The sequence below is a fragment of the Pseudophryne corroboree genome, chromosome 2, assembly GCF_028390025.1.
Source record: "Pseudophryne corroboree isolate aPseCor3 chromosome 2, aPseCor3.hap2, whole genome shotgun sequence".
Classification (NCBI taxonomy): Eukaryota; Metazoa; Chordata; class Amphibia; order Anura; family Myobatrachidae; genus Pseudophryne; species Pseudophryne corroboree.
Genome location: NC_086445.1, coordinates 690011704 through 690038949, shown reverse-complemented (window position 1 = coordinate 690038949; position 27246 = coordinate 690011704). Strand labels below are relative to the sequence as shown.

The window sequence follows — 27246 nt, the reverse complement described above, 5'->3', positions numbered from 1 at the left end:
TTTGTCTATCAAGTAATAAAAAATAAAGCAGCAATGTGAACCAATATAAGGACCAATATACATGGTAGAGTCACAATAGAGGCTATTTCAAGTATTGAAGACAAACGGTGTGAGCCCGGATCCATGCCCACATCAACATCAACGTCCACTCTCTCTGAGTAGAGCATTATGTTCTCCCCTAAATGATCCCAGAGTTTGTTTGTTTTTTAAATCCAGATAGAGCTGTTCTCAGAACCAAATCTGGGTATCTTCCTAAGGTGGTGTCTACATTCCACCTTAACGAAAAAATTGTGGTCCTGGCCTTCCAAGGGCTGGACCTTTCTGCGGGAGATGCATCGTTGGACGTAGTCCATGCTTTAAGGATCTACGTGGATCGTACCAGTGCCATCAGAAAACAGACACAAGAGAGGATGGCCTGCTGACAAGCAGATGCTTGCGAGGTGGCTTTGAATGACTATTTCAGAAGCATATTCTCAAGCTAATCTCCTTGTTCCGGCTAATGTCTCTGCTCACTCTACTCGTAAGGTAGGTCCGTCATGGGCAGCACAACGTGGTGCTTCAGCAGAACAGATATGTAAGGCAGCCACATGGTCTTCCATTAACACATTCATTAGACATTATGCCTTTGATACCTGTGCTTCTCAGGACGCTGAATTTGGGCGAAGGATTCTCCTGTCCAATCAGGAGCGTCCCCACCACTAAATTGCTTTGGGACATCCCAATGTTATCCTGTGATTAACCTGTGGACCCTGCAGGAGAAATAATCGTTATGGTAGACTTACCGTTGATAACTCTATTTCTCCTGGGTCCACGGGGATCCCACCCTGACGCACCTGATTTAAGGATCCTTTCACTTACTAACCTCTTCCTTCTTGTACGTAAGGGTGTGCATGTGTGTTCTACTCGCTTGATTAGGGTTCTCTATGATGCTCCTGCCTAGAGCTTTGGAAAACAACTGAATTGCCTGAGCCAGGAAGTGGTGATATGGGGATGGGCCCATTGCATTCTGGGAAGCCGAAAGCTTTGATCGTTTGGTGCCAATCCGTTGTTGCTACCTCTTATCCCAATGTTATCCTGTGGACTTAGGAGAAATAGAGTTATCAACGGTAAGTCTACCATAACGATTATTTTTATTCCATTTCTCCTATAAACAATGATGATGTAACCAGAGTTTTTATGGCATTATTGTAGTAACAGCCTCCACTCCTCTTAGAGTGTTTTCCTTTAGATATTGAAACATAGCTGTGGGTAACTGCCATAAGTCAGCCACAAGAGCATGTGTGAGAATGGGCACTGGTATTGGGTGAGAAGCCTGGCTCCCAGTCGTCATCCCAAAGGTTTTTGATGCAGGGCTTTGTGCAGGCCAGTTATCTTCTACTACACCATACTCTGCAAACCTTTTTATTTTTTATGGACCTCACTTTAGTCTGTTAGCATGACAATGACACCAAATACAAAATGTTACTCTCCCAATTTGTTCCCGCAGAGCATTGTATGATGGAGCAAAGTATAAAAAGGAGCAAATTTGCATGTAGCACACAGCACCAATCCTGGGCAGCTTTGCTTTGACACTGAAATCCAGAGTTGCGCAGCATATTGCATCTTCTCACTTCTAAATCTCTATTTTAAATGAGACCCTCTGCAGTGCAGTGTAGTTTTAGTGTAGTCTTTTATTTTTGTTTTGCAAACTCTGTCTTGGGCTTAAGGTTAGCGTTATTTCTCTTCACTAGGAGGCCTAGCCCAAAAGCAAAACCATTTTTGATTGAAAAAGCATTCTTTATTTGCATAAAGATAGCAAAAAAACATATAGACGTTACATACATGTGTACTGTGTTCCAACACAGCTAAACCATTATTCCACCTTTACTAAAGTTTACAGGTGGCAGCTTTCAGATGGGAATCATTTTCCTGACATCCACCAAACCTACCTTCATTTAGGTTATGGTGGATGGGAGGCACAAAAGCTAATTCAGCTGTGCACAAAGGACGCAATGTACAGTTCCGGAACAGCACATTGCGCCTGCAAGCATCTCAAATTGTCACTTACTCACTGTTTTCTGCTGTGGGGTACACTGGGCTCCACAAGGAATAACATTGGGGTGTAGAGTAGGATCTTGATCCGAGGCACCAACAGGCTCAAAGCTTTGACTGTTCCCAAGATGCACAGCGCCGCTGCCTCTATAACCCCGCCTCCATGCCAGTGAGCTCAGTTTGTAGTTGGTGCCTGCAGTAGCAGGTCACTTAACAGGGGGCTGCTTCAGGCAGCCTATTCTTAGCTTTAAACTTACAGACAGAAGAGGACTATTCAAAGGGCTGCAGCAGGCTGTGTCTGATCGACGTTTCTGCTGCAGCTCCATCACCCCCAGCGGCGCTGTATACTCCCGCGCCGCGGTTGCCGGGTCACTACAGCGGAGGCGCCGGCTTCTTCCTCTGTCCTCCAGTGAGTCACACACACGCCGCCGTCTCCCTGATCGCGGGGCTGCTGACAAGGGGGAGGCAAGGGGCTTCTGTGCCTCACTTTGCACCGCGATCCTGCGTAGGAGGCGAGCCGTGCGCGCGCTGGCGTGGACACAGATTACTGGGCTGCTTGCTTCACTAGCCACCAGGATGATTATATATGGGCTCAGGTCAGGGGGGGCGTTGTACCCCCCCCCCCTGCTTTTATTATACTGCCCGCATTCCCGGTGGGGATGCCAGCTGGGGGAGCAGGCCGGACCTGAGGCCCCTCCCCCCTGCGCGCCATTTTTACAATGTTCCCGCCCAGGAGTTGCATATCTCTCCCTCACTCCTGACCAGTGGCCATCGCTGATTGAACGGAACTGTTTCTAGGATTGCTGGGGCAAATCCTCCTCTGTTGAACCGCCTGACTGCCAGTGCTGTACTTCCTACAGGACAATTAAGTATTCTACCTGTCACTACGACTGTGCTAGTTAAGAGTGCAAAAGAAAAAATGGGAGACTGCGCTCACTGGTGGGGGAGAGAAATGTAGGGAATTGGTGCTGCTTGACCTGGAGGTGTCCAACCTCCTACTGAATTATGAATTGGATATGGTCAGCGCACTCAGATGTGAGGATGTGTGTGAAGATTTGAAGGCTGTTAGGAGAGGGGAGGGGGGGAGTAATATTGATTTAGTCAATGACTGTGTGTGAAATGATTAAAGAAATGAAGACTATGTCTGTACTGATTTGAGATCTGTAAAGTGTGGTAAATAATTGTGTTGCAGTGTGTTGCAGTGTCCAACGCGTTTCAGCAATAATGCCTTTGGACACTGCAACACATTATTTACCACACTTTACAGCTCTCTCCCCCGGCTGGGGAACGAGGACTGCCCGAGAGATCCCGCACCACGTGACGCGGCTAGCAGGAAGTGACCAACAGGACCCTAAGCAGGCGAGTGCAGCGGCTGCTGCACCGCGCGGTGTTCGGGACACCACGGACTGGGTAGTCAACAGCACTGGAGGATACAGGCACGGAAGCTGAGCCAGCACAGGCGCGCTGAACGCACCCCCGGCGGTAAGTAAAAGAACCAAGCCCGTAACCTGTTTTCCTCATAGTGGTGCACATAGACATCAGCAATAAAAGGGTCAGACTAGCGGGATGCCGCAACAGTCTCATACCCCACGAACACTGATAAACTATTATACTCATACTAAATACATAGGTCATATACACCTATGGTAAAGGTGCCCTAACAGGAACACCTGACATTCACCCATCAATCAGATCAGGGTATACCGTTTAGGAGGGTATACTGTAGAAAGGGTGGTCTGCATGACACACCTGATAGAGACTTTTTTACCCACAAATAAATATCAGATCTCAAATCAGTACAAACATAGTCCTCATTTCTTTAATCATTTCACACACAGTCATTGACTAAATCAATATTCCTCCCCCCTCCTCTCAGCCTTCAAATCTTCACACACATCCTCACATCTGAGTGCGCTGACCATATCCAATTCACTAGTTAAGAGTGCATACTGTCAGGGTTGTATGGTACAAACACCCTGTGATAAACATCCAGTGCCTACTGCGTTTGTTATATCTATTATTATCATCACATATAGCCATACTCAGTATTACTTTGTATTGCTACTCCAGTGCAGTTTATGGTACATAATTTCTGCATGGTACGTGTGTGACTATATACGTGTGTGTGCATGTAGCTGCTGTGTGGTTGCATTATTGCAGGGTATTTCACTCAGCATGCTATTCCTATATTACTATACCTGTGGGGTCCAAGTGTTTCAGTTTTTTTTTCTGATAATATAGGTTTGTTTTACAAGATATACTACTGGAGTATTTTTTCTTGTGAATTATAGTCACCATATGTTCTATTCCTATTGAACCCTCGGTCTGTGCCAGCTTCGGCTGTTTCTCAGAGTTCTTATTAGGTATAGCGCTGCTACAAAATTATAAATATCTTTTTGTACCGGGTTGCCCATTACTGTGCGCATTGTTATGTCTGCTTCACGTGGCATCGACGTTGGGGCTTCTCCCACTGCGTGGTAGCGAGCCCAATGACGGCATGGAGGATAATTTAGCAGCTGAGAGTTCAGGTTCAGGGGCTTCCCTGCCCCCCAGTGGGTCGGTAGCACTCGGGGCAACTCAAGATCCACCTTGGGCTACATTTTCCACATTGTTAAACACGCTTGTAACTAAATTAACGCCCCCTGTGGGACCACCTGTGCCGCTTTCACAGATTATGGTCCCCGCTGTGAACCTGCCATGGGCGGATCAGCTTTCCACTCAGTTACAGCATTTGAACAGATCCATTTCCAAATCTAAGGGTCACTCTCGCCCGCATAAGACTAAGTCGTCTTCTAAAAGGGCCATTACCTCCTCCCGATCCGCGTCCTCTGAGGAGGACGGTGCTAATACTGACCCCTCGTACACTGACGCTGATGTTTCAGATGGGGAGGGGAAATCGTCCGTGGATGTCTCGGATTTGATTGAGGCGATACGGCTCATTCTTCAGGTGGCTGATGATTTTGAGCCTGAAACTGTCTCCAAGAATCCTGATAGGTTTAAGCGGAAGAAGGTGGTTAAGCAGGTTCTACCCTACTCTAAACATCTGACTAACAGACGTCAGGAATCCTGGGAAAATCCGGGTACAAAGTTTACACCGAATAAGAGACTGTTGGCTCGCTATCCTCTCTCTGCGGAGGTGTGTAAAAATTGGGAAACCCCTCCGCCTGTAGATTCTCATGTGGCGCGTATGGTTGTTTCCTCTGCCCTACCGGTAACTACTGTCACCTCTTTGAAGGAACCAATGGATCGCTGGGTGGAGGGCTGTTTGAAAGCGATCTATACCCTGTCTGGGGCTGTTCAAAGGCTAACTATTGCAGCGACTTGGGCTGCTGAAGCTGTTGAGGCGTGGGCTCAGGAACTCGAGGCGGAACTGCCTTCGGATGCTTCTGAGCATGCTCAACAATGTCTCTCATATATTGTCACGGATTCTCTGTACCTTAAAAAGACGGCCTCCGATGCCTGGGTGCTCGCGGCCAAAGCTGCTACCATGTCCGTTTTGGCCAGACGTATTCTTTGGTTGAGATCCTGGTCGGTGGATTTGGATTCCAGAAAAACCCTGGAGGTAGTTCCTTTCAAGGGAGACATTCTCTTTGGAGAAGACCTTAATAGGATTGTGGCTGACCTGGCTACGGCTAAAACAGCCTGCCTGCCTGCCTAGTACGGCTCCTTCCGCGCAGAAGGCTAAAAGTACTTTCCCTCTGCCCTTTTGTACTCCAGGTAAAGCAAAAGGTCAGGCGTACCCGAAGCAAACCCATACTTCCAGGCCTGCCAAGCCCAGACCAAAGCGTGCTTGGGCCGCCCGTCAGCCAGCTTCAAAAGCTGATAAGCCGGCCACATGACGGGGCGGGCCTCCCTCTGGGGGAATCCCAGGGTGGGAGGCCGACTTCTAGGGTTTACCCAGGAATGGTTGAAGACCACTTCGGATACCTGGGTGAGGGAAGTCGTCGCTCGAGGTTACGCGATACCCTTCCAAGAATCGCCCCCCTCATCGATTTTGCCTAACAGATGTGCCTCTGAATCCGGCAAAAGCAATCACGTTGCACTCTGTGGTACGTTTTCTCCTGTCCACAGGAGTGGTGGTACAGGTGCCTCTGACTCAGAGGGGCGAGGGGTTCTATTCACCGCTGTTTCTAGTCCCAAAACCGAACGGGTCCTCGCAGACCATTTTCAATCTGAAGTCCTCGAACAAGCATGTGCGACTTTCCAAGTTCCGTATGGAAACGCTGTGCTCTATTGTTCTGGCCTTGGAGCCTGGGGACTATATGGTCTCCCTGGACATACAGGATGCCTACCTACATATTCCTATTGCGGTATCTCATCAGCAGTACCTGCGGTTTGCAGTGGGCAACCTTCGTTACCAATTTCGGGCGTTGCCTTTTGGGTTGACTACGGCTCCGCGAGTCTTCACCAAGGTGATGGCGGTCATGACGGCCACGCTACGTCGTCAAGGGATCAGGATACTACCGTACCTAGACGATTTGTTGATCCTGGCGAGTTCCCCGGAACATCTCCTGCGTCAATCCAGTGCATGAAAGCCCACGGATGGCTGATCAACTGGAAGAAATCCTCCCTGGTTCCGGCTCGGAGCATGGTACACCTGGGAGCGTTATTGGACACCCACAACCAGCGGTTGTTCCTGTCTCAGGAGAAAGTCTTGAAGCTTCAGGACAAGATCCAATGCTTTCTGTCCCGTCCGCAAGTGTCGATTCATTCGGCAATGCAAGTGCTAGGTCTCATGATGTCGGCTTTCGACATAGTGGAGTATGCTCAATTCCACTCTCGCCCTCTGCAGAAGTTGATTCTGTCCAAGGGGGACGGCCTGCCTCACCGGATCAGATCTCACATGATCTCCCTATCTCTGGAGGTCTGCCTGTCACTGAGCTTGTGGCTTCAGGACCAATGATTTGAGCAGGGGCCGTCCCTTCTGGATATCCAACTGGGTCTTGCTGACGACGGATACCAATCTGAGAGGTTGGGGCGCGGTGTTGGAACAACACTCTCTCCAGGGTCGGTCTCTACTCCCGATAAACATTCTGGAACTGCGGGCAGTGTTCAATGCGTTGACAATGGCCCAGCATCTGATACAGAACAGACTTGTTCAAGCACAGTCTGACAACGCCACCACGGTGGCGTACATCAATCATCAGGGCGGCACTTGAAACCACGGATGCAAGTCTCCGAGGCTGGAGCTGTCACTCAGGGGGAAAGCTTCCAAGGAAAATGGTCAAGTCAGGAAACCTGCCTTCACATAAATGTGCTGGAATTGAGAGCCATTTACAACGGCCTTCAACAAGCGGTACATCTTCTTCAAGATCATCCCGTGCAGATCCAGTCGGACAATGTAACAGCAGTCGCGTACATAAACAGGCAGGGCGGAACGAAAAGCAGAGCGGCGATGGCAGAGGTGACTAAGATCCTCCTCTGGGCAGAAAGACATGTAACGGCTCTGTCGGCAATTTTCATTCCGGGAGTTGACAACTGGGAAGCAGACTTCCTCAGCAGACACGATCTCCATCCAGGAGAGTGGGGCCTCCACCAAGAAGTCTTCGCAGAGGTGACAAGTCTTTGGGGAGTTCCTCAAGTAGATGTGATGGCATCTCGTCGCAACAAGAAGCTACAGAAATATTGTTCCAGGTCGAGAGACCCTCCAGCAATAGCAGTGGATGCGCTAGTGACCCAGTGGGTATTCCGGTCAGTGTATGTCTTCCCTCCACTTTTCAGGATCATAAGAAGAACAAGGGTTCGAGCAATCTTCAATGCCCCAGACTGGCCAAGGAGGGCTTGGTACCCAGATCTTCAGGAGTTGCTCATAAAAGATCCTCTTCGCGAGGACCTGCTGCAGCTGTGCATGTATCAAGACTTACCGCGGCTACGTTTGACGGCACGGCTGTTGAGCGCCGGATCCTAGCCTGAAAGGGTATTCCAAAGGAAGTCATTCCCACACTTATTCAGGCCAGGAAATGAGTAACATCGAAACATTACCACCATATTTGGAGAAAAGATAAACTTGACAGTGGTCAGGGGAATATTGCTTCTTTGAAATCTTTTTATATTCATCTGTCCCTCATTTCCTTGTATGGAAATGAGGGACCGCTTACTAACACGTATATTTATTTTGAATTGCTAATTGTACACAAGTTTCCTATAATAAAAGACATGACCTTTGAAAACAGTTGATTGGATCAGGGTTTATTATTCTTTGCTAAGTTTGCTTGTACTTATTATATTCAATTATTCAAGAAAAGGAAATGACTGATTGCGCTGTCTCCCCAGGTGCGTATATGAATAAAGACACGTTTAAAATCACCTCTCTGGTTTTTATTTTGGTGCAAAAATTATATATCTCACACAACAATATATTAAAAAACTCAATATGCATGCATATTCATTAAGAGCTCATTCTAAAACTGTAACACTATTTCTCTGTTTAAGCATCCAGTGCTCGGACCTGTTGTTAAGAACAATTGTTTGTTCCACTAATATAATGTGAATAAAACGTAGCTTGTATTTCTACGGCAATAAGTGGTGTTTTTCCAAATATGATGGAACTCAGTCCTCTACATATAGACACAGTTCTTGTTCATATACTGGGCATAGTCCATAGACTGTCAGTTTGATGACTGGTATAAGCCGCTTACCGACGTATCTGTGAACATAGACGCGCGGTGGAGATCCTCGCTGTGCACAGCGGCAGTGTTTACTCTCCCTTTCTCCGTCTGTCCTCTGTGGTGGTAGCGGTACTAGATGGTCTCTATCCCTCGGCGTGTTGGGGCCGCTTGTGACTCTTTGAAAAAGCACCTGTGTGCGAAACGCGTTAGTGAGTTGCTGTTCACGCTGCTGAGTGACACCCTAATTTTGGATCTACCCTGCCGGACTGGGAGCTAAGGACAACTAGCGAGACCTCATACACCTGCCGCCTAAGCTGAACCGCAATCAGAGGAGACGCGGCCAGCCAGGTTGAGAGTCTGCTCTGCAAGCGTCCACATACAAGCGGCCCCAACACGCCGAGGGATAGAGACCATCTAGTACCGCTACCACCACGGAGGACAGACGGAGAAAGGGAGAGTAAACACTGCCGCTGTGCACAGCGAGGATCTCCCCAGCACGTCTATGTTCACGGATACGGCGGTAAGCGGCTTATACCAGTCATTAAACTGACAGTCTATGGACTATGCCCAGTATATGAACAAGAACTGTGTCTATATGTAGAGGACGGAGTTCCATCATATTTGGAAAAACACCACTTATTGCCGTAGAAATACAAGCTACGTTTTATTCACATTATATTAGTGGAACAAACAATTGTTCTTAGCAACAGGTCCGAGCACTGGATGCTTAAACAGAGAAATAGTGTTACAGTTTTAGAATGAGCTCTTAATGAATATGCATGCATATTGAGTTTTTTAATATATTGTTGTGTGAGATATATAATTTTTGCACCAAAATAAAAACCAGAGAGGTGATTTTAAACGTGTCTTTATTCATATACGCACCTGGGGAGACAGCGCAATCAGTCATTTCCTTTTCTTGTGCAGTTCTTTGGTTAAAGAGGAGGGAGAACAAGAGAGCTCTCCACCTCATAATCAATTTTTTTGCTGTACGAACACAGGTACAGCTGGACGGAGGTTGCAGCTTATAGTATATTGCAAATTAAAAATTAAGTATTATGATTGATTAATTAGCGCCTGGATCAGTGTTGTTTTTTTCTATATTCAATTATTGACTGATTTGTGTGTGTAATATAGATGTATGAATAGTTCCATATAATACAACATAACTCGAAATGCGGACTTACTGATGAAACAAAACACTGCATTAAGCTAATGTCATTTTTCTATTGTGTTTATCCTGCAGGTGCTGCAGTGGGACTAATAGCTGACTGCGGGCCCCTGCTACCTGGAGGCAGGGACCTCGTTCTATGCACAAGCCATTCCTGTTCTCTACCTTCTCATCTTGCATATGCAGCTGTTGGCCGAGACCTGTGAGCGGCCCTCCCTTTTTGTGATGTTACCACTATCTCAATATTTCAACTATTCTATCCATTGGAACAACTGGACTGTTACTGATCCGTTCTGTCCCTGCCAGGACTGTCTCTCCTTGTCTTCTGATTAGCGAATATGAAGAAACAGCAGTGTTATGGCACAACTTGTTTTTTTATAGGTGTATGTCATTTGTTTTTAATGTGTGCCACAGCCATTTTGACCATGTGACATTTGCCATTCCTAGTGCTGCAGAAAGCTGTTACTGTGAGAGATGCATCTTTGCCTTGAGAAGTTATATCTTCATTGCAGATAGAAGTCAATATGGCCTTTTCTTGGTCTCACCATGATTGGTTAATCCTTCCCTTATTGTGCCATTGTATTTTATACTGAACCACTCCCAGCACTCGAAGTGTCTTTCACCTAGTGACTAGTTTCAGTGATTCCTCTATCAGACTTCACCATAATCCTTTAGTTAAACTACAACATAAACCACTGTATGCCTAGTCAAAAATCCTACTTTTTACTTTCAACTATTCTCTCCCTGGTCTGTGTCCTTGTCACTATTTGGTGCCAATTCTGCTGCTCCTGCTCCTCTCATCCATCTACCATTCCAGTTGGGACCTGTGATATGTAATCCCACCTCCTGCACTAGTAATTGCCTTTCTACATCTGCTGCCAAATACTGGGGTCACAGGTTTCTTGTTTTTTTTTTAAAACTTTCTACTGCCTTTAACATTTCTTTGTTATAGACCAAACTGTGTCAGGTATATGCAAAGTTTGACACTTTTTTTTTTTTTTCTTTTCTTTTTTACTGCTGTTTCTATTTTGCGTTACATGCACACAAACTTTTCATTTCTCTGCACTCCACAACATTTTATTTTATTTGTATACAGTATTAAAATGGTGAGACATGCATATTGTATTTGTTTTTATTTATATCCACTCTCCTACAGTACTTTTGTACACTGAGGCACTACCAGTTCCTTGTGTTCTGTCTGCCTTTGTGCTAGGCATCACTGTTACTTTTCTGCACATACAGTAATCCAATTTCAGTTTAGGTTGTGTGTGCCCATGATGCACGGAGAGCAGGAAAATGCCATAGTGCCTAATGTACTTCCCCACAGAGATGCTGCTTGTGATCCTAGCGCTTCATTACAAGTTCTTCTTTTCATCTTGCAGGAAGTAATGATATGTACAGAATAAATGTAGCCATTTTGTGGGATTATTGAAGGTAATACTGTCTACTAACTGTTTTGTCCAAACACACGCTCAGCTACAAGTTGTTTAATATATAAATGCTTATACAAAATATACCACCTTGGAATGACGTTTTCTTTATCTGTTCAGCATTCTTTGCACCCCTAATGTGCCAGACCTTTGGGGTTAGGATCCTAGGTTAGAAAAGGAGCATTTTTCTGCAAGTATTTGGGAGTAATTGTTAAAAAAAAAAAATACACACATATATATATATATATATATATATATATATATATATATATATATATATATATTATAGTGAAATTCAAAAAAGTCCACAATCTTTCAGTGTCTCCTTGATGATGATATCTGTCACCGCATCGAACACAAACTTGACATTCTTTGTGTCTGTGGCACAAGTCATGTGACCATAAATCTCCTTGGACTCTTTTCTCATATTTAAATCAAGAAACTGCAACTTGATATAATTTCCTGCATCTTCAAATGTGTTGGGGCCTGTTGAATAGTACATGAAAACATGAGGGGTTTTTTTTTTTAAACAAATTTTTGTGAAAAGCCCAAAATATACAGAAACTATAGAGGTGCAAATATCACACTCACCATCATAGTCTGGGAAACAGATACTTAGATGAACTTTCTTGATTTTCTCTTCAAAAAGATCTTTTTTGTTCAGGAAAAGGACTATTGATGTTGCTGCAAAGAACTTATGATTGCAAATGCTGTTGAAGAGATGGAGAGATTCGTGCATCCGGTTCTGAAATGAACAGTATATTCCGCCTCTTACTTTTCTTTTTCTAAAGACATTTTTCATGATTCTTACATTGTCATTTTTTTATATTATGACTAGTAGCACTTCTATACAAAGGAGTGTGTATTTTTATTTTTGGGTTCATATGTGATTACCGTATTATCCACTATTTAGAAATTAATAATTTTTGACGTAGTACTGCAGAATATGTACTTATACTGTAGCTCATAAAGTAATAAAGCTTTTATTGAATTTGGGTGCAAATTTGCACTAAACTTTGTCAACCAGTCTGCATTCAGCTTTGGTCTACCTACAGAAGACAATGTAAGCAAATGCCTGAGTGCTGTAGTTAAGGCTGGGTACGCACTTAGCCGACAGATTCACCTAAAGATTGGTAATGTTTCTGTCCAAACGATCTTGTGCATACGCACCAATCAGCTTACTGATATGTCAGGCAGCAGAGCCATTTTAATATGCACGCCCACTTGTGACATCATATTCATGTCTTCTGCGGCCGGCAATACACACAGGCAGATGTGCCAATATAGCTGCAGGGCTGACCTGATATGCATGTGACAGACATATGATCTGTACTCAGGGACAGATGCACTTAGCGTACGAACAATATATCACATTGTATGTACCCATCCTTAGTGCAGACACACTGTTACGTATGGAGACAAGTATGAAACAAGGTTGAAGAAGGTGAGAATTTGGGCCATGAACCTGGTTTAAAAAGCTCTATGTGACTCTAACTTAACGAAAGACACTACAGTCTGATTTAATAAAGAAAAAACCAACCTGTTTGGGATACAAACAGTGCTCTGTAAAGCTATCTGTAATCCCCCTTGTAATGGAGAAACTTGCCTTAGAAAATTAGTTTTTTTTTTCATTTTGTGTGTATGTGTATATAACAAGAAATATTTGTTTAGTCTTCTACATCACAATCCTCACATACCACTTCTTCGTCTTCCACCAGAACCATGTCATATGCACTTAGCGCTCCACAGAATATGATACAGGTCACCCCTTCAAAACAGTGAATCCATTTCTTACGCTCTGACCTCTGTCCTCCCACGTCAAACATCCTGTAAAAGTTTTGAAGCCATATAACACACAATATTATAGTTGGAAATGTGGGCCACTATTCATTTGAACATGTCCTGCTGTAAAATCTGATTGATTTGCCAAGACAATATTTAATGATATCTACGTAGCACATGCTGGGCCTTATGCAGATGTACGCTCGCTTGCTTAGCGCGTAATGCCAGTTTGTACTTTGTCTGCCCACAGAAAATACAGATGAGCTCGTCAGTATCCGGATTACAGTACTTATGGGTGTTGGAGATCTGGGGTAAATACTCAATGATTATGAGGACAGTTGCCAGCATTTACTAGTCTCTTCTGATTGTGGACTGACATCTGAAAATGACAGTGCTCTCTGCAATGATCATGCCTGTAATCTGACTTTGCGGCTGTATTTAGAATTATGACATTGCTACTTTCACTACTACACTTAAAGGGATATTGTATTTGCTATATTATAGGCAATTTTTTATCTTTTGCTATCAAAACAAATCTTTATAAACACGTCAAGTTTAATATTTTTTTTTTTTTAATCTGCTTGGGTGTAAATCTAGCTGACGTATGGCTGATTTAAACCTTGCACATATCCTACTGGGCTATCATCTTGAGCTGCATCCAGTGCAGCATATAGGTGTAAATATGGTATTCATATGTCCTTTTTACAGATTTTGTTTTTGGAGGTGTACATTCCAACATCCGCCAATGTTCTGGTCAATTCCAGATTTCATAAGTCTATATCTAAATTTCCTTATTGAGTTACTGCTGAATCCATGTTCGCTTGGTGTACTGTTGACATTATACACGGCCTAGTCATGTTATTAAGACCACCTCCTGCATTTGATATTGGCAGCGCATGGCCCATGAAGTTCGTCACGTGTCATGCACTGGATTGGTGGATATATAAAGTGCGATAGGCTGTCTGCACACATCACTCGTTGCTGTCATGGGTAAAAGGGACGATTATCTGCTTTCAGGCCATGGGTGACAGTATTTCTGAAACAGGGCAGTTTGTGTGCTGCTGTGGTGAAGGTGTATCGTGACTGGACAAGTGACACCATTGTGAATAACCAACGTGAACACTGATGAGCACCATGTGCCATTGATGTGAGAGGTGAGTGTTGACACACCTGCTGACATTAACGGTTATTTTCACTCTATACTCCCGTTTGCAGACATTGCAGTGGCTCTGTTGTGGGCCATACATTACTTTGACTAGTTTATATCCTTCCGTTGTGATGAATGTCACTTTATCTTTGTGTAGTGTGTTATTAAAGCACACCAAAACTACAAACCTGAAGTGAAGATCTTTAAAAGAGAACTGTGACTCTATGATTCCTGTGGTTTTCACACGGGACCGAAGGACGTCTTGCTCGTTTGGGATGTATTCAGTTGCTGTGATCCTGTCCAACTCGTTAAGATAACTATTGTGATTAGAAGACCAGTATTGGAAACACTGTATGCAGGCAAAGAACAGATTCGTAACAAAATGCCAAGTAACCTCCAGAAAACCTTTAATGTCAAAATGATTTTTAGCTATATAAATTGTTATTCTGCTATAGTGGTGTGTTAATGGAAATTGGTCAGAATATAACATTGGTGGGGATGGAGGGAGGAGTAAATTTAATTTGATGGTCGGGCAACAGAATTTAGTGGCTAGTAACATCACTAATTGTAAATCACACCTTGTGGTGGTCCACAGTCAAACGATGTTACTGTTCACTATTCTACTGTGCTATGTGCAGCTAAATGTGATGGCACATCTTGGAGAATTGAAACGTCCCCTTGGGAGTAGCCACACCGCCGATAATTACGGTACCCCAACATTGCAGATTTTCCAGTGCAGCTCTTCAGGGTGCAAGAAGAAAGCTGTGATATTGGTGGGTGGAATGCCAGCACCTTGCATTGAACACCTCCCCCTGGACTTGATGAAACAGTGTCTTTTCAACATTATAGACAGTGTACCTTTTAGATAAAATCAGTGCACCAGCGTGCTGTATGGCATAAATGAGAATGCTGAGGAGTTACTAGATGTGTAACTTATATTCACATTCATTAAAATGCTGAACGCCCTATTGAGGATTAAGGATGGATGTCATGTGAGGAATGAGATTGTGTAGAATGCTGGGTACAGACCTGGTAGATATATCTGCCAACAGAGTGGCCGACTCAGGTAAACATATACACTTTCTGATCGGCAAGTCGATATGTCAGACGTCTCATCACAGCTGTGCAGGCATTTGAATTTGTCAGTCCCTGCAGCTAGTGTACAGGTAGTCGGCGGACCTCCTGTACACACAGCCAGATGCACCGATATATCTGCAGATACACCGGGCATCTGCTGTGCTGCTGAGCCGACGCAATGTGTCTGAGAATAATGTTCACAGATATAACGGGGGTGTACATTCATTAACCCACTAGCGATTTATCGTATATTCGCTTGCCTATTATATTGCCCAGTGTGTTCCCAGTTTGTATCATGGTGTGTTTATCATATGTTTAACAGGCTTGGGGTCGGGTGACCGGCGATCGAGATCCCGGTGGTCAGCATACTGATGCTGGCCGGCAGAGGGACAAGTGCAGCGAAGTCCCTTGGATGCTCTGTGGCTCTAGCTGCGCTCGCCACAGGTTCTATTCCCACTCTATGGGTGTCATTGACACCCACAAGTGGGAATAGCCCTGTGCCCCCTGCCAGCATCTTGGTGGCCCGGGAACCCGGCGTCTGTATGCTGACTGCTGGGATCCCAACTGACAGTCACCTGACTACATCCCATTTAACCACCCATACAGTATAATGATATCAAGAACACTAAATAGGTGAGTCTTGTAACAATCTGTAATATTTTGGGACCGAATACCGGGGGCTTGAAGCGTTTTAGATTTGGATGGCAAGGATCACAGCTGTATATGCACTTTGTATACCCTGCCTCTTCTGTCAGATATAGTATAACTCACTATGAAGCAGAGTCATTGAGTTGGTATTCTGCTGCTCTGTCAAAGGATGCCTGCACCCCATCATCTTTCCAGAGTCTCTTGATCACATCCACAAGTTCTGGAGGCATTGTGCCTTCCTCAATGGAGTCTGCCAAGTGGGAAAGTAGGCGGCCATCATCCTGTGAGAATACATAACAAGTGTGCATAGGAAGTTCAGTCAAATATTTTGGCACCTTGTCGTTACAGTAGCAATAATGTGATTACATGTAGTTCTAACTTTTAGCCAGCAGGGTGTGTCACATTCTTTATAATGAGACAATTATGTACTAAATTCAGGCCTTGTGAAACATTATTTGGTAGTTCAAGGGCTTTTTAAAAATGCATTTAGCATCTACGTAATGCTCTGCATGAAGGCCGGATATGATTAAAACAGAAATGGTAGAAGGGTCCCATTATATATTTGTAGAAACATAGCACAGATAACTTAGTAGCTTAATTGCCGTCCTTGATTCCAAACCTCATATCTCCTGTTTCCTTTTGGCTTCACTTTGTAAGCCTCGATGAGCAGGGCTATCTTCACTGCACAGCCTGATATTTATATGCCACAGTCTGCACACCCTTAATTAGTTGTACAGAGCTGTCTAATATGGTGTCTTTAGCAACACATTATCCATGTAGTTAATGGAAATTTTAAAAAAATGTTACTGTAAACACCTATTGCACCACCATATTCATATACTATATATTGAGAAATAGTGCAGAACTTTATTTTGCAGAGATGTTAGCCACTGAACATCAAAGTCCAAACACTAAGCAGGATTAAGATGTCGTTAGGTAGAAGGCTGGGCTCCATCTTGTGCATTAAAGCGCAACAAAATTTGCTGCGCTATATAAGAAACTTTAATAATAATTATCCATTGATATGATTGATGCTGTAATACATTAGATCAGGGGTTAGTCCTGAAAACATTACTTGTTGAAGGTACTTGAGGACTGGAGTTGAAAACCTTTCCATTAGATGTTTCATTTTCTGGTATTAGGCACCTAAATTAGGCTTGTTCTATAGTACAGTGTGTATTAGGAATTTTAATGTGCCAAATGAAATCCATTTTTATGATGATGTGTTGTAAATACTAGTGGATTCATTTATTTCATACTAACCGCTTTGCTTGGGTCGCCATAGTCAATACCAAGGGTGGTCATAGCACGAACAATGGACAGGATTGACTGTAACACATTGCCATAGATGATGGACTTAAACTCAATGCATTCTTCCTCCGAGTATCCATTTTGGTGTATAATCCTTGAATAATAAAACAGAAACAGGAAATCTGTATGGATTAAAGTGTGATGCAGGATACACACAATAGAGGCAGCCATTTTGTAGGATATACCAAATATTTAGGGATCTGATAATTTGTAATGAAAAACAAAACACCCATGTTACTTGAAATGTGGCCCTAAAAATACCCCTAGTATTGTGTTTTTAACTCTCAAATTAAGGAGAAATCAAGTGACTTAGTGCCACCTATTGTGTTTACTAAGGTGCGTCTGCAGTCTAAATTATGTGGATATAAGCCTTAAACATTTGTTGTGGATACATAGGTAACTGTCCCAAGAAAAACTGGGACACATAATCCCTACATATGCTCAGTGTATAATGCCACTGAGGTTCCTAGTGCATTCTCATAAATACAGGTACAGCCCACAACGTCGGCACTACGTGTAGGCAAGTGACAAAATGTAATATATATCAGTTTATGGGTTTTAGCAAAGGATAAAACCGTACAGGTACTGCGATAAACCATTGATAGGTTGTACATATAAATAGAAGGGTTGGGTTTGCTTGACCGGCGGCCTGGATCCCGACAGACAGAATTCCAAGGGGGGTGTGAACACACCGAAGCACCTGGCAGGCTCACTGCGCACACAACACTGCGGGCTCGGTGGCTTACTGCGCTTGCCACCGGTTCTAGTCCCACTCTATGGGTGTCGTGGGCGGTTCCAGTATGAATGGTCGACACTCGTTATGTCGACCACTATTGGTCAACATGGACTAATGGCCAACACATGAAAATGGTCGACAGATGAAAAGGTCTACATGAGGTGTTTTTTTTTTCTCTTACGTCCTAGAGGATGCTGGGGATTCCGTAAGGACCATGGGGTATAGACGGGCTCCGCAAGAGACATGGGCACTCTAAAGACTTTAGAATGGGTGTGCACTGGCTCCTCCCTCTATGCCTCTCCTCCAGACCTCGGTTAGATGCTGTGCCCAGAGGAGACTGGGTGCACTGCAGGGGAGCTCTACTGAGTTTCTCTGAAAAATACTTTTTGTTAGGTTTTTTATTTTCAGGGAGCACTGCTGGCAACAGGCTCGCTGCATCGTGGGACTGAGGGGAGAGAAGCAGACCTACTTAAATGATAGGCTCTGCTTCTTAGGCTACTGGACACCATTAGCTCCAGAGGGTCGGAACGCAGGTCTCGCCCTTGCCGTTCGTCCCAGAGCCGTGCCGCCGTCCTCCTCACAGAGCCAGAAGATAGAAGCCGGGTGAGTATTGAGAAGAAAAGAAGACTTCAAAGGCGGCAGAAGACATCAGATCTTCACTGAGGTAACGCTGCGCGCCATTGCTCCCACACATACACACAGCGGGCACTGTAAGGGTGCAGGGCGCAGGGGGGGGGGCACCCTGGGCAGCAATATAAACCTCAAGGGACACTGGCATTTGGATTATATACTGCGGAGTCGGTATATTAAAAAAAAAACGCCAGTATAAATAATTTGAGCGGGACCGAGGCTTGATCCTCCAGCACTAACCAGCGCCATTTTCTCCACAGCACACGGCAGAGAAGCTGGCTCCCCGGACTCTCCCCTGCTGAACATGGTTACAGAGGGCAAAACAGAGGGGAGGGGGCACATTAATTGGCGCAGTGAGTGTAATTGTATATATATTTCTATAAAAGCGCTGTACTAGCTGGGATTTTATTCCAGTGTCCGGTGTCGCTGGGTGTGTGCAGGCATACTCTCTCTCTGTCTCTCCAAAGGGCCTTATTGGGGGACTGTCTCCATATAGATATATCTCTGAGTGTGTGGGTGTGTCTGTACGCGTGTGTCGGCATGTCTGAAGCGGAAGGCTCATCTAGGCAGGAGGTGGAGCAGATGATTGTGGTGTCTCCGTCGGCAACGCCGATACCTGATTGGTTGGATATGTGGAATGTTTTAAATGCAAATGTGTCTTTATTACATAAGAGATTGGACAAAGCAGAGTCCAGGTATAAAACAGGGAGTCAATCCATGGCTTTGACTGTCACTGGGCCCTTCTGGGTCTCAGAAACGTCCACTGTCCCAAGTAGCAGACACTGATACTGACACGTATTCTGACTCCAGTGTCGACTACGATGATGCGAGGTTACACCCAAGGGTGGCCAAAAGTATTCATTATATGATTATTGCAATAAAAGATGTTTTGCATATCACAGATGACCCCTCTGTCCATGACACGAGGGTATGCATGTTTAAGGAAAAGAGACCTGAGGTAACTTTTCCCCATCTCATGAGCTGAATGAGTTATTTGAAAAAGCTTGGGAAACTCCAGATAAGAAACTGCAGATTCCCAAGAGAATTCTTATGGCGTATCGTTTCCCGCGACAGGACAGGTTACGGTGGGAATCCTCACCCAAGGTGGACAAGGCTTTAACGCGCTTGTCCAAAAAGGTGGCGCTACCATCCCCAGACACGGCAGCCCTCAAGGATCCTGCTGACCTTGCTCAGACCGGCAATAGCGTCGGCTTGGGTTTGTAGCGCTGTAGCAGCTTGGGTGGATACCTTGTCAGCTGACATTGATACCCTAGATAGGGATACCATTTTATTGACCATAGCTCACATTAGAGACGCAGTCTTATATATGAGAGACTCTCAGAGAGACGTTGGGCTGCTGGGTTCGAGAGCCAACACCATGGCGATTTCTGATAGGCGAGCCCTGTGGACCGCCAATGGACGGGTGATGCCGATTCAAAGAGGCATATGGAAGTTTTGCCTTACAAGGGTGAGGTTTTATTTGGGGAAGGTCTCGCGGACCTGGTTTCCACAGCTACCGCGGGTAGATCGACTTTTTTACCTTATGTTCCCCCACAGCAAAAGAAAACACCACAATATCAGATGCAGTCCTTTCGGTCGCATAAGTCTAGAAGAGGTCGGGGCTCTTCCTTCCTCACCAGAGGTAAGGGTAGAGGGAAAAGAATGCCTGCTACAGCTAGTTCCCAGGAGCAGAAGTCCTCCCCGACTTCTACTAAATCCACCGCATGACGCTGGGGCTCCTCTGAGGGGGTCCGCGCCGGTGGGGGCACGTATTCGACTCTTCGGCCATGTCTGGGTTCAGTCAGACGTGGATCCTTGGGCAATGGAAATTGTATCCCAAGGCTACAAGCTGGAATTCGAAGACGTGCCTCCTCGCCGGTTTTTCAAATCGGCTTTACCAGCTTCTTCCCCAGAAGGGGAGATAGTTTTAGCTGCAATCCAAAAACTGTGTCAACAACAAGTGGTTGTCGAGGTTCCCCTAGTTTAACAGGGGAAGGGGTACTATTCAACCCTATTTGTGGTCCCGAAACCAGATGGTTCGGTCAGACCCATTCTAAATTTAAAATCCCTAAACCTGTACTTGAAAAAGTTCAAATTCAAGATGGAATCGCTCCGGGCAGTTATCTCCAGCCTGGAAGGGGGGGGGGATTTTATGGTGTCACTAGACATAAAGGATGCATACCTTCATGTCCCCATATATCCCCCTCATCAGGCGTACCTGAGATTCGCTGTACAGGACTGTCATTACCAGTTTCAGACGTTGCCGTTTGGGCTTTCCACGGCCCCGAGGATTTTCACCAAGGTAATAAGGGAAATGATGGTGCTCCTGCACAGGCAGGGAGTCACAATTATCCCGTACTTGGACGATCTCCTGATAAAAGCGAGATCGAGAGATCAGTTGTTGAAAAGCGTGTCGCTCTCCCTGAGAGTGCTGCAGCACCATGGCTGGATTCTAAATCTACCAAAGTCGCAGTTGGTTCCAACGACTCGGCTATCTTTCTTAGGCATGATTCTGGACACGGAACAAAAGAGGGTTTTTCTCCCGTTGGAAAAAGCCCAGGAACTCCAGAACATGGTCAGAGACCTGTTACAAACCGAAAAGAGTGTCAGTCCATCAATGCACTCGAGTACTGGGAAAAATGGTGGCAACCTACGAGGCCATCCCCTTCGGCAGGTTTCATGCGAGGACATTTCAGTGGGACCTTCTGGACAAGTGGTCCGGGTCCCATCTTCAAATTCATCAGAAAATAAGCCTGTCCCCCAGGGCCAGGGTGTCTCTCCTGTGGTGGCTGCAGAGTGCTCATCTTCTAGAGGGTTGCAGGTTCGGCATTCAAGACTGGGTTCTGGTGACCACGGACGCGAGCCTCCGAGGATGGGGAGCAGTCACACAAGGAAGAAATTTTCAGGGAACATGGTCAAGCCAGGAGGCTTGTCTGCACATCAACATACTGGAATTAAGGGCCATATACAACGGCCTACGTCAAGTGGAGAATCTTCTTTGCGAACTACCGGTTCTGATTCAATCAGACAACGTCACAGCCGTGGCTCATGTAAACCGCCAAGGCGGGACAAAGAGCAGAGTGGCAATGGCGGAAGATACACGGATTCTGCGCTGGGCGGAAAATCACGTAAGCGCTCTGTCAGTAGTCTTCATTCCGGGAGTGGACAACTGGGAAGCAGACTTCCTCAGCAGACACGAGCTCCATCCAGGAGAGTGGGGACTTCATCAAGAAGTTTTTGCAGAGATAACAAGTCTTTGGGGACTTCCTCAAATAGACATGATGGCGTCACGCCTCAACAAGAAGCTTCTGAGGTATTGTTCCAGGTCAAGGGACCCTCAGGCAGTAGCGGTAGACGCCCTGGTGACACCATGGGTGTTTCAGTCGGTCTATGTATTCCCTCCTCTTCCTCTCATCTCCAAAATATTGAGAATCATAAGAAGAAAAAAAGTGCAGACAATACTCATTGTTCCAGATTGGCCTCGAAGGGCCTGATATTCAGATCTTCAGGAGATGCTCACAGAAGATCCATGGCCTCTTCCTCTCAGGGAGGACCTGTTGCAGCAGGGGCCCTGCGTGTTCCAAGACTTACAGCGGTTACGTTTGACGGCATGGCGGTTGAACACCGAATCCTAGCTGGAAAAGGTATTCCGGAAGAAGTCATCCCTACTCTGATGAGGGCTAGGAAGGAGGTGACGGCGAAACATTATCACCGTATCTGGAGGAAGTATGTTTCTTGGTGTGAAGCCAAGAATGCTCCTTCGGAAGATTTCCACCTAGGCCGTTTTCTCCACTTTTTACAGACAGGAGTGGATATGGATATGAAGTTAGGCTCCATTAAGGTACAGATTTCGGCCCTTTCTATATTCTTTCAGAAGGAATTGGCTTCTTTCCCAGAAGTCTAGACTTTTGTAAAAGGAGTGCTGCACATCCAGCCTCCTTTTGTGTCCCCAGTGGCACCATGGGACCTTAATGTGGTGTTACAGTTCCTTAAGTCACGCTGGTTTGAACCTCTTCAAACAGTGGAGTTGAAATTTCTCACTTGGAAAGTGGTCATGTTGTTAGCCTTGGCATCTGCGAGGCGGGTGTCCGAATTGGCGGCTTTGTCTCACAAAAGCCCCTATCTGATTTTCCATGTGTATAGAGCAGAGTTGAGGACTCGTCCTCAATTTCTGCCTAAGGTGGTTTCATCGTTTCATATGAACCAACCTATTGTGGTGCCTGTGGCTACGGGGGACTTGGAGGATTCCAAGTCTCTTGATGTAGTCAGGGCCTTAAAAGTTTATGTAGCCAGGACGGCTCGGATTAGGAAAACAGAGGCACTGTTTGTCCTGTATGCAGCCAACAAGGTTGGCGCCCCTGCTTCTAAGCAGACTATTGCCCGCTGGATCTGTAACACGATTCAGCAGGCTCATTCTACGGCTGGATTGCCGGTACCAAATTCGGTAAAGGCCCATTCCACTAGGAAGGTGGGCTCTTCTTGGGCGGCTGCCTGAGGTGTCTCGGCATTGCAACTTTGCCGAGCGGCTACTTGGTCGGGTTCAAACACTTTTGCTAATTTCTACAAGTTTGATACCTTGGCTGAGGAGGACCTCATATTTGCTCAATCGGTGCTGCAGAGTCATCCGCACTCTCCCGCCCGGTCTGGAGCTTTGGTATAATCCCCATGGTCCTTACGGAATCCCCAGCATCCTCTAGGACGTAAGAGAAAATAAGATTTTAAACCTACCAGTAAATCTTTTTCTCCTAGTCCGTAGAGGATGCTGGGCGCCTGTCCCTGTGCGGACTAAATTCTGCAAGGCTTGTATATAGTTATTGCTTACATAAGGGTTATGTTACAGTTTTTATCAGTCTCGGGCTGATGCTGTTTTGTTTCATACTGTTAACTGGTTCGTATATTCCATGTTATACGGTGTGGATGGTGTGGGCTGGTATGAATCTTGCCCTTGGATTAACAAAAATCCTATCCTCGTACTGTCCGTTTCCTCTGGGCACGGTTTCTCTAGCTGCGGTCTGGAGGAGGGGCATAGAGGGAGGAGCCAGTGCACACCCATTCTAAAGTCTTTAGAGTGCCCATGTCTCCTGCGGAGCCCGTCTATACCCCATGGTCCTTACGGAATCCCCAGCATCCTCTACGGACTAGGAGAAAAAGAATTACTGGTAGGTTTAAAATCTTATTTTTTTACTTTTTTGGTGTAGTTTTCTGCGTAAAGTGACGGGGAACCCCAATTAGTGCACCTCGTCCCCTCGCACAAGGTGTTTCGCTGCGCTCGGCACAGGTTACCGTTCCCAATCGTAGTCCAAGTGGATCGTAAAGTATGAAAAAGTTCCAAAAAAGAAAAAAAAATTGAAAAACTCATCAACCTTTTCATGCGTCGACCATTTGTCCATGTCGACCATTAGTGGTTGACCTAATGAGTGTTGACCTTAACATTGTCGACCATCTGAACGGATACCGTCGTGGACATCCACAAGTGGGAATAGTACTTGGTCCCCTGCTGGCATTCTGGCTGCGGGGATCCTGGCATCTGTATGCTGACTACCGGGATCATAACTACATCCCAAATAGATCCTATTTTTTTTTTCCCCAAGTATTACTTACTTCATCTGCTTGACAATTGTGCTCTTTCCAGACTCTCCAGCACCTGCAGAGAGAATATTATTTCTATAACATCTGTAGTAAATATACATACTGTGACATAGCTATTGGAAATGTGCCACAACATTCAGTGTGAATGACGTGTCAAAGCTAACCTACAGCATCTTACCAGTATTAATGCAGTTCTATCAATATACTGTAGAATGTAGTCTGGAACCAGTGGTCCAGAGGACTGCTGTATGCATCTTGTAGCAAACAGGTGTACTTATCCCTCATACCAACTTGGAGTAGTTCACCGAATTCTTATTATAACTGTTCCTAACGAGTTGCTTCTTTAATATAGGTTAGGCTAGGGGAATAGATGTTTAAAATGGTTATAGACCTGATTTGAAGCAATTTCTCCGTCGTGGGATGGCACCACTATACTTAGGATCAGTTCTGATTCACCATTTGGGACCTTCACTGATGATAATAGCTACTCTGCTGCTATTAGCAAGAGGGGGAGCAGGCGCCATTTGGTGCTGGATGATTTCAATTGTCTGCAGCCAGCTATACTCCTAAAGATTTTCTTTCCAACCAGCCAACTAGTTTGCGACTTCTTATGATAACGTGGTATGTGTGAGAGTAAATGACAACTGACCATTTGCTCCCAGATGCCAGAGACTGAACAAAAATGGTCATTCAGACAAATTAATTGAATCACATAAACTGAAATATAACCAACTTGTCTGAATGACTATTTTCATGTGGTGTTTAGGAGCAAAGGGCCGATTTGTCATTTGCTCCCATTTACTAGTAGATTTTCATTCCAACCAGCATGAGTCTTCGGTTTATCAGCGAACAGCAGATATGATCATTCATACACACTATACAATAAAACAGGTCGACCATCCGATTGTTGGCAAATTCGTACAATAATTATATTGTGTGCACCTGGCTTTAGTGTGTCTTGCAGACAGAGTTTGTTAAGAACTGCTGTAAGCAACTTTCATGCTGGGACCATGCAATTATGTCTTGGTATGGAGAGGTGTGCAGTAACGGGTTGAATCCCTTGCCCGGTGTTTTTGAAAGCCGTGTATCATCACTATATATACTTGTACTATGCCTGTTGTACAACACTGTTCTTGTATATATAATGTTCAGTCAGCCAAGCATCCTTGTCTTAATATTATCCTTTATTTATCTGGCACCACAAGGGGTCCACATCGCCTTACAATGTACATAAACAGAATCTGAATAAAACAAGAAATAAGTGACTTAGGGGTCTATTTAGTAAGCCGTGGATGGAGATAAAGTACCAGCCAATCAGCTCCTATCTGCCATGTTACAGGCTGGGTTTGAAAAATGACATTGAAGAGCTGGTTAGCTGGTCTGGGCTATCTCTGTCCACTTTACCTCCATCCAGGGTTTAGTAAATAGACCCCTTACAGTATAGAACATAGCAGGACATGGGCATGTTTTCTAAACATTGCTGCATTAGCAGTCATAATGCCCAAATAATCAGCAGGGTCAGCAGAAGCCAAGCGTTTGGTGCTAATGCAGGCAGTGGGGATGAGATGATGGTACTCAGGAGGTCCCTGCTCCTGAGTGTAAAATAAGCCCCAAACTACAGTATTATGCTTTCAGAACAACCCACGTCTGAGTAGGCTAAATAGTTGACTCACAACCTTGGAGCCACCTACTGGCTCATTCCCAGTTGCACTGTCCATATGTTTCTGGTGTGGTTTACATGGATGTAATCGCAGCTTGTAGCTGAGCTTGGTGAAGGATTTTTTTAGTGGGATGTGAGCTCCTGCGAGCAAAATAGAATGTATTCACAATGCATTAGTGCGTTGCATGGGAACACCACTGTGTGCATATCCCTGGAGTAGTGGTTATTGAATACTGTTCTTAAACTTTTCATGTAAGTCTAATTTTAAAGGAAGTCTGGATAAAATCTACAGTTAGCTATTGACATGATTAGTGACATTTCTAATGAAAACATCACACAGGACCCAGAAGTGTTAAAGATGAAGATTCCCCTCTTTGGGTAGCAATTCAATGCTGCCCCATTAATGGTATGTGCATGGCACCAAGGAGAGAGTGGTAAGCTCAGAAAATCATCTGACAACAATTACGGTGGCTGTGAGCGTAAGCCTATATGTAGCTCAGTTTGCAGCCAGCCTGGGATTCATAGGAACCTCAAGATATTTTTAACAGTCTTGGAATAATGGAGATGAACGCACGGTCTTTGAATACAACATTTTTCTAGCTAACAAAGAGCAAGGGATTGTTAGAAGCAGTGTATTCACGATATTTATTTTAATGGTGTTTGAACAATATAAAGAGTTCTCTAGATAGAATACTGATCCCTTTGACATGCTTCTAATGATTTGTGAGCATTACTCTTCTACTAATCACACTCAGAAGTCAGCCAGCTAATGACTGTCAGATGCTGTTCTTATTATAGTATAGGATTAGGGTCATCACGGTAGAGTACCAAGTGTGTGTGTGTGTGTGTGTGTGTGTGTGTGTGTGTGTGTGTGTGTGTGTGACTGTCCGCACTAATTCTGTTAGTGCTAAATGACATAAACTTTTGTATTATTTGCATATTTATCTGTGATTAATCATGTCAGATGCTGTGATCTCTAATAATGCCATGTCACAGAAGCTGTGTCCAGTATGCTGGTGCTATACAAAATAAGTGATGATGATGATAATAATAATAATCTATGTCATATCACCATTGCCCAACAGAACATGACTTATAGTGTTTTCTGATATTATTAGTCACATGATCTATTAAACCCGCTGAATGCTTTGGTCCTAGTTTACTGTTGCATGTTTATATAGCTTATTGTCATCCCATCGTGTCTTCTCTTCTCCCTCTGGTAGATGAAGCCAGCAAGTTGAGTAATAGTGCAGATCTAATTTAAGCAGAACATGTAACTTTTATGACAGCTCCTAGTTAAAGTAAGAACTGTCGTGAGGCTGTCATGGTCTGTATACTGAGAACCAGAATTGAGCAAGCTTTCTGCCCTCTACTGCACAGGAGAGTTCTATTCTCCCTTGACTGACAGATAAAATAGTTTGTACTA

At 44.8% G+C, this 27246-nt stretch overlaps 2 protein-coding genes across 3 annotated transcripts in view; one reads left to right on the top strand and one right to left on the bottom strand.

The window, feature by feature from the left end:
• The window catches only part of GNAI3 (G protein subunit alpha i3), a 140112-nt gene extending 128786 nt beyond the window's left edge, over window positions 1–11326 (top strand). Inside the window, exon 9 of the mRNA XM_063955198.1 lies at window positions 9886–11326. The gene's annotated coding sequence lies outside the window, so the exon portion shown is untranslated. The remainder of the gene's footprint in view (window positions 1–9885) is intronic.
• GNAT2 (G protein subunit alpha transducin 2) overlaps window positions 10929–27246 on the bottom strand; it is an 84680-nt gene continuing 68362 nt past the window's right edge. For both annotated transcript variants that reach the window (XM_063955201.1, XM_063955200.1), the window contains exons 2-8: window positions 24173–24215; window positions 17158–17299; window positions 16018–16175; window positions 14358–14486; window positions 12938–13067; window positions 11832–11985; window positions 10929–11726 (exon numbers count right to left, since the gene is read on the bottom strand). In XM_063955201.1, the coding sequence (XP_063811271.1) occupies window positions 11536–11726; window positions 11832–11985; window positions 12938–13067; window positions 14358–14486; window positions 16018–16175; window positions 17158–17299; window positions 24173–24177 (909 nt within the window). In that variant the 5' untranslated portion in view covers window positions 24178–24215 and the 3' untranslated portion in view covers window positions 10929–11535. The remainder of the gene's footprint in view (window positions 11727–11831; window positions 11986–12937; window positions 13068–14357; window positions 14487–16017; window positions 16176–17157; window positions 17300–24172; window positions 24216–27246) is intronic.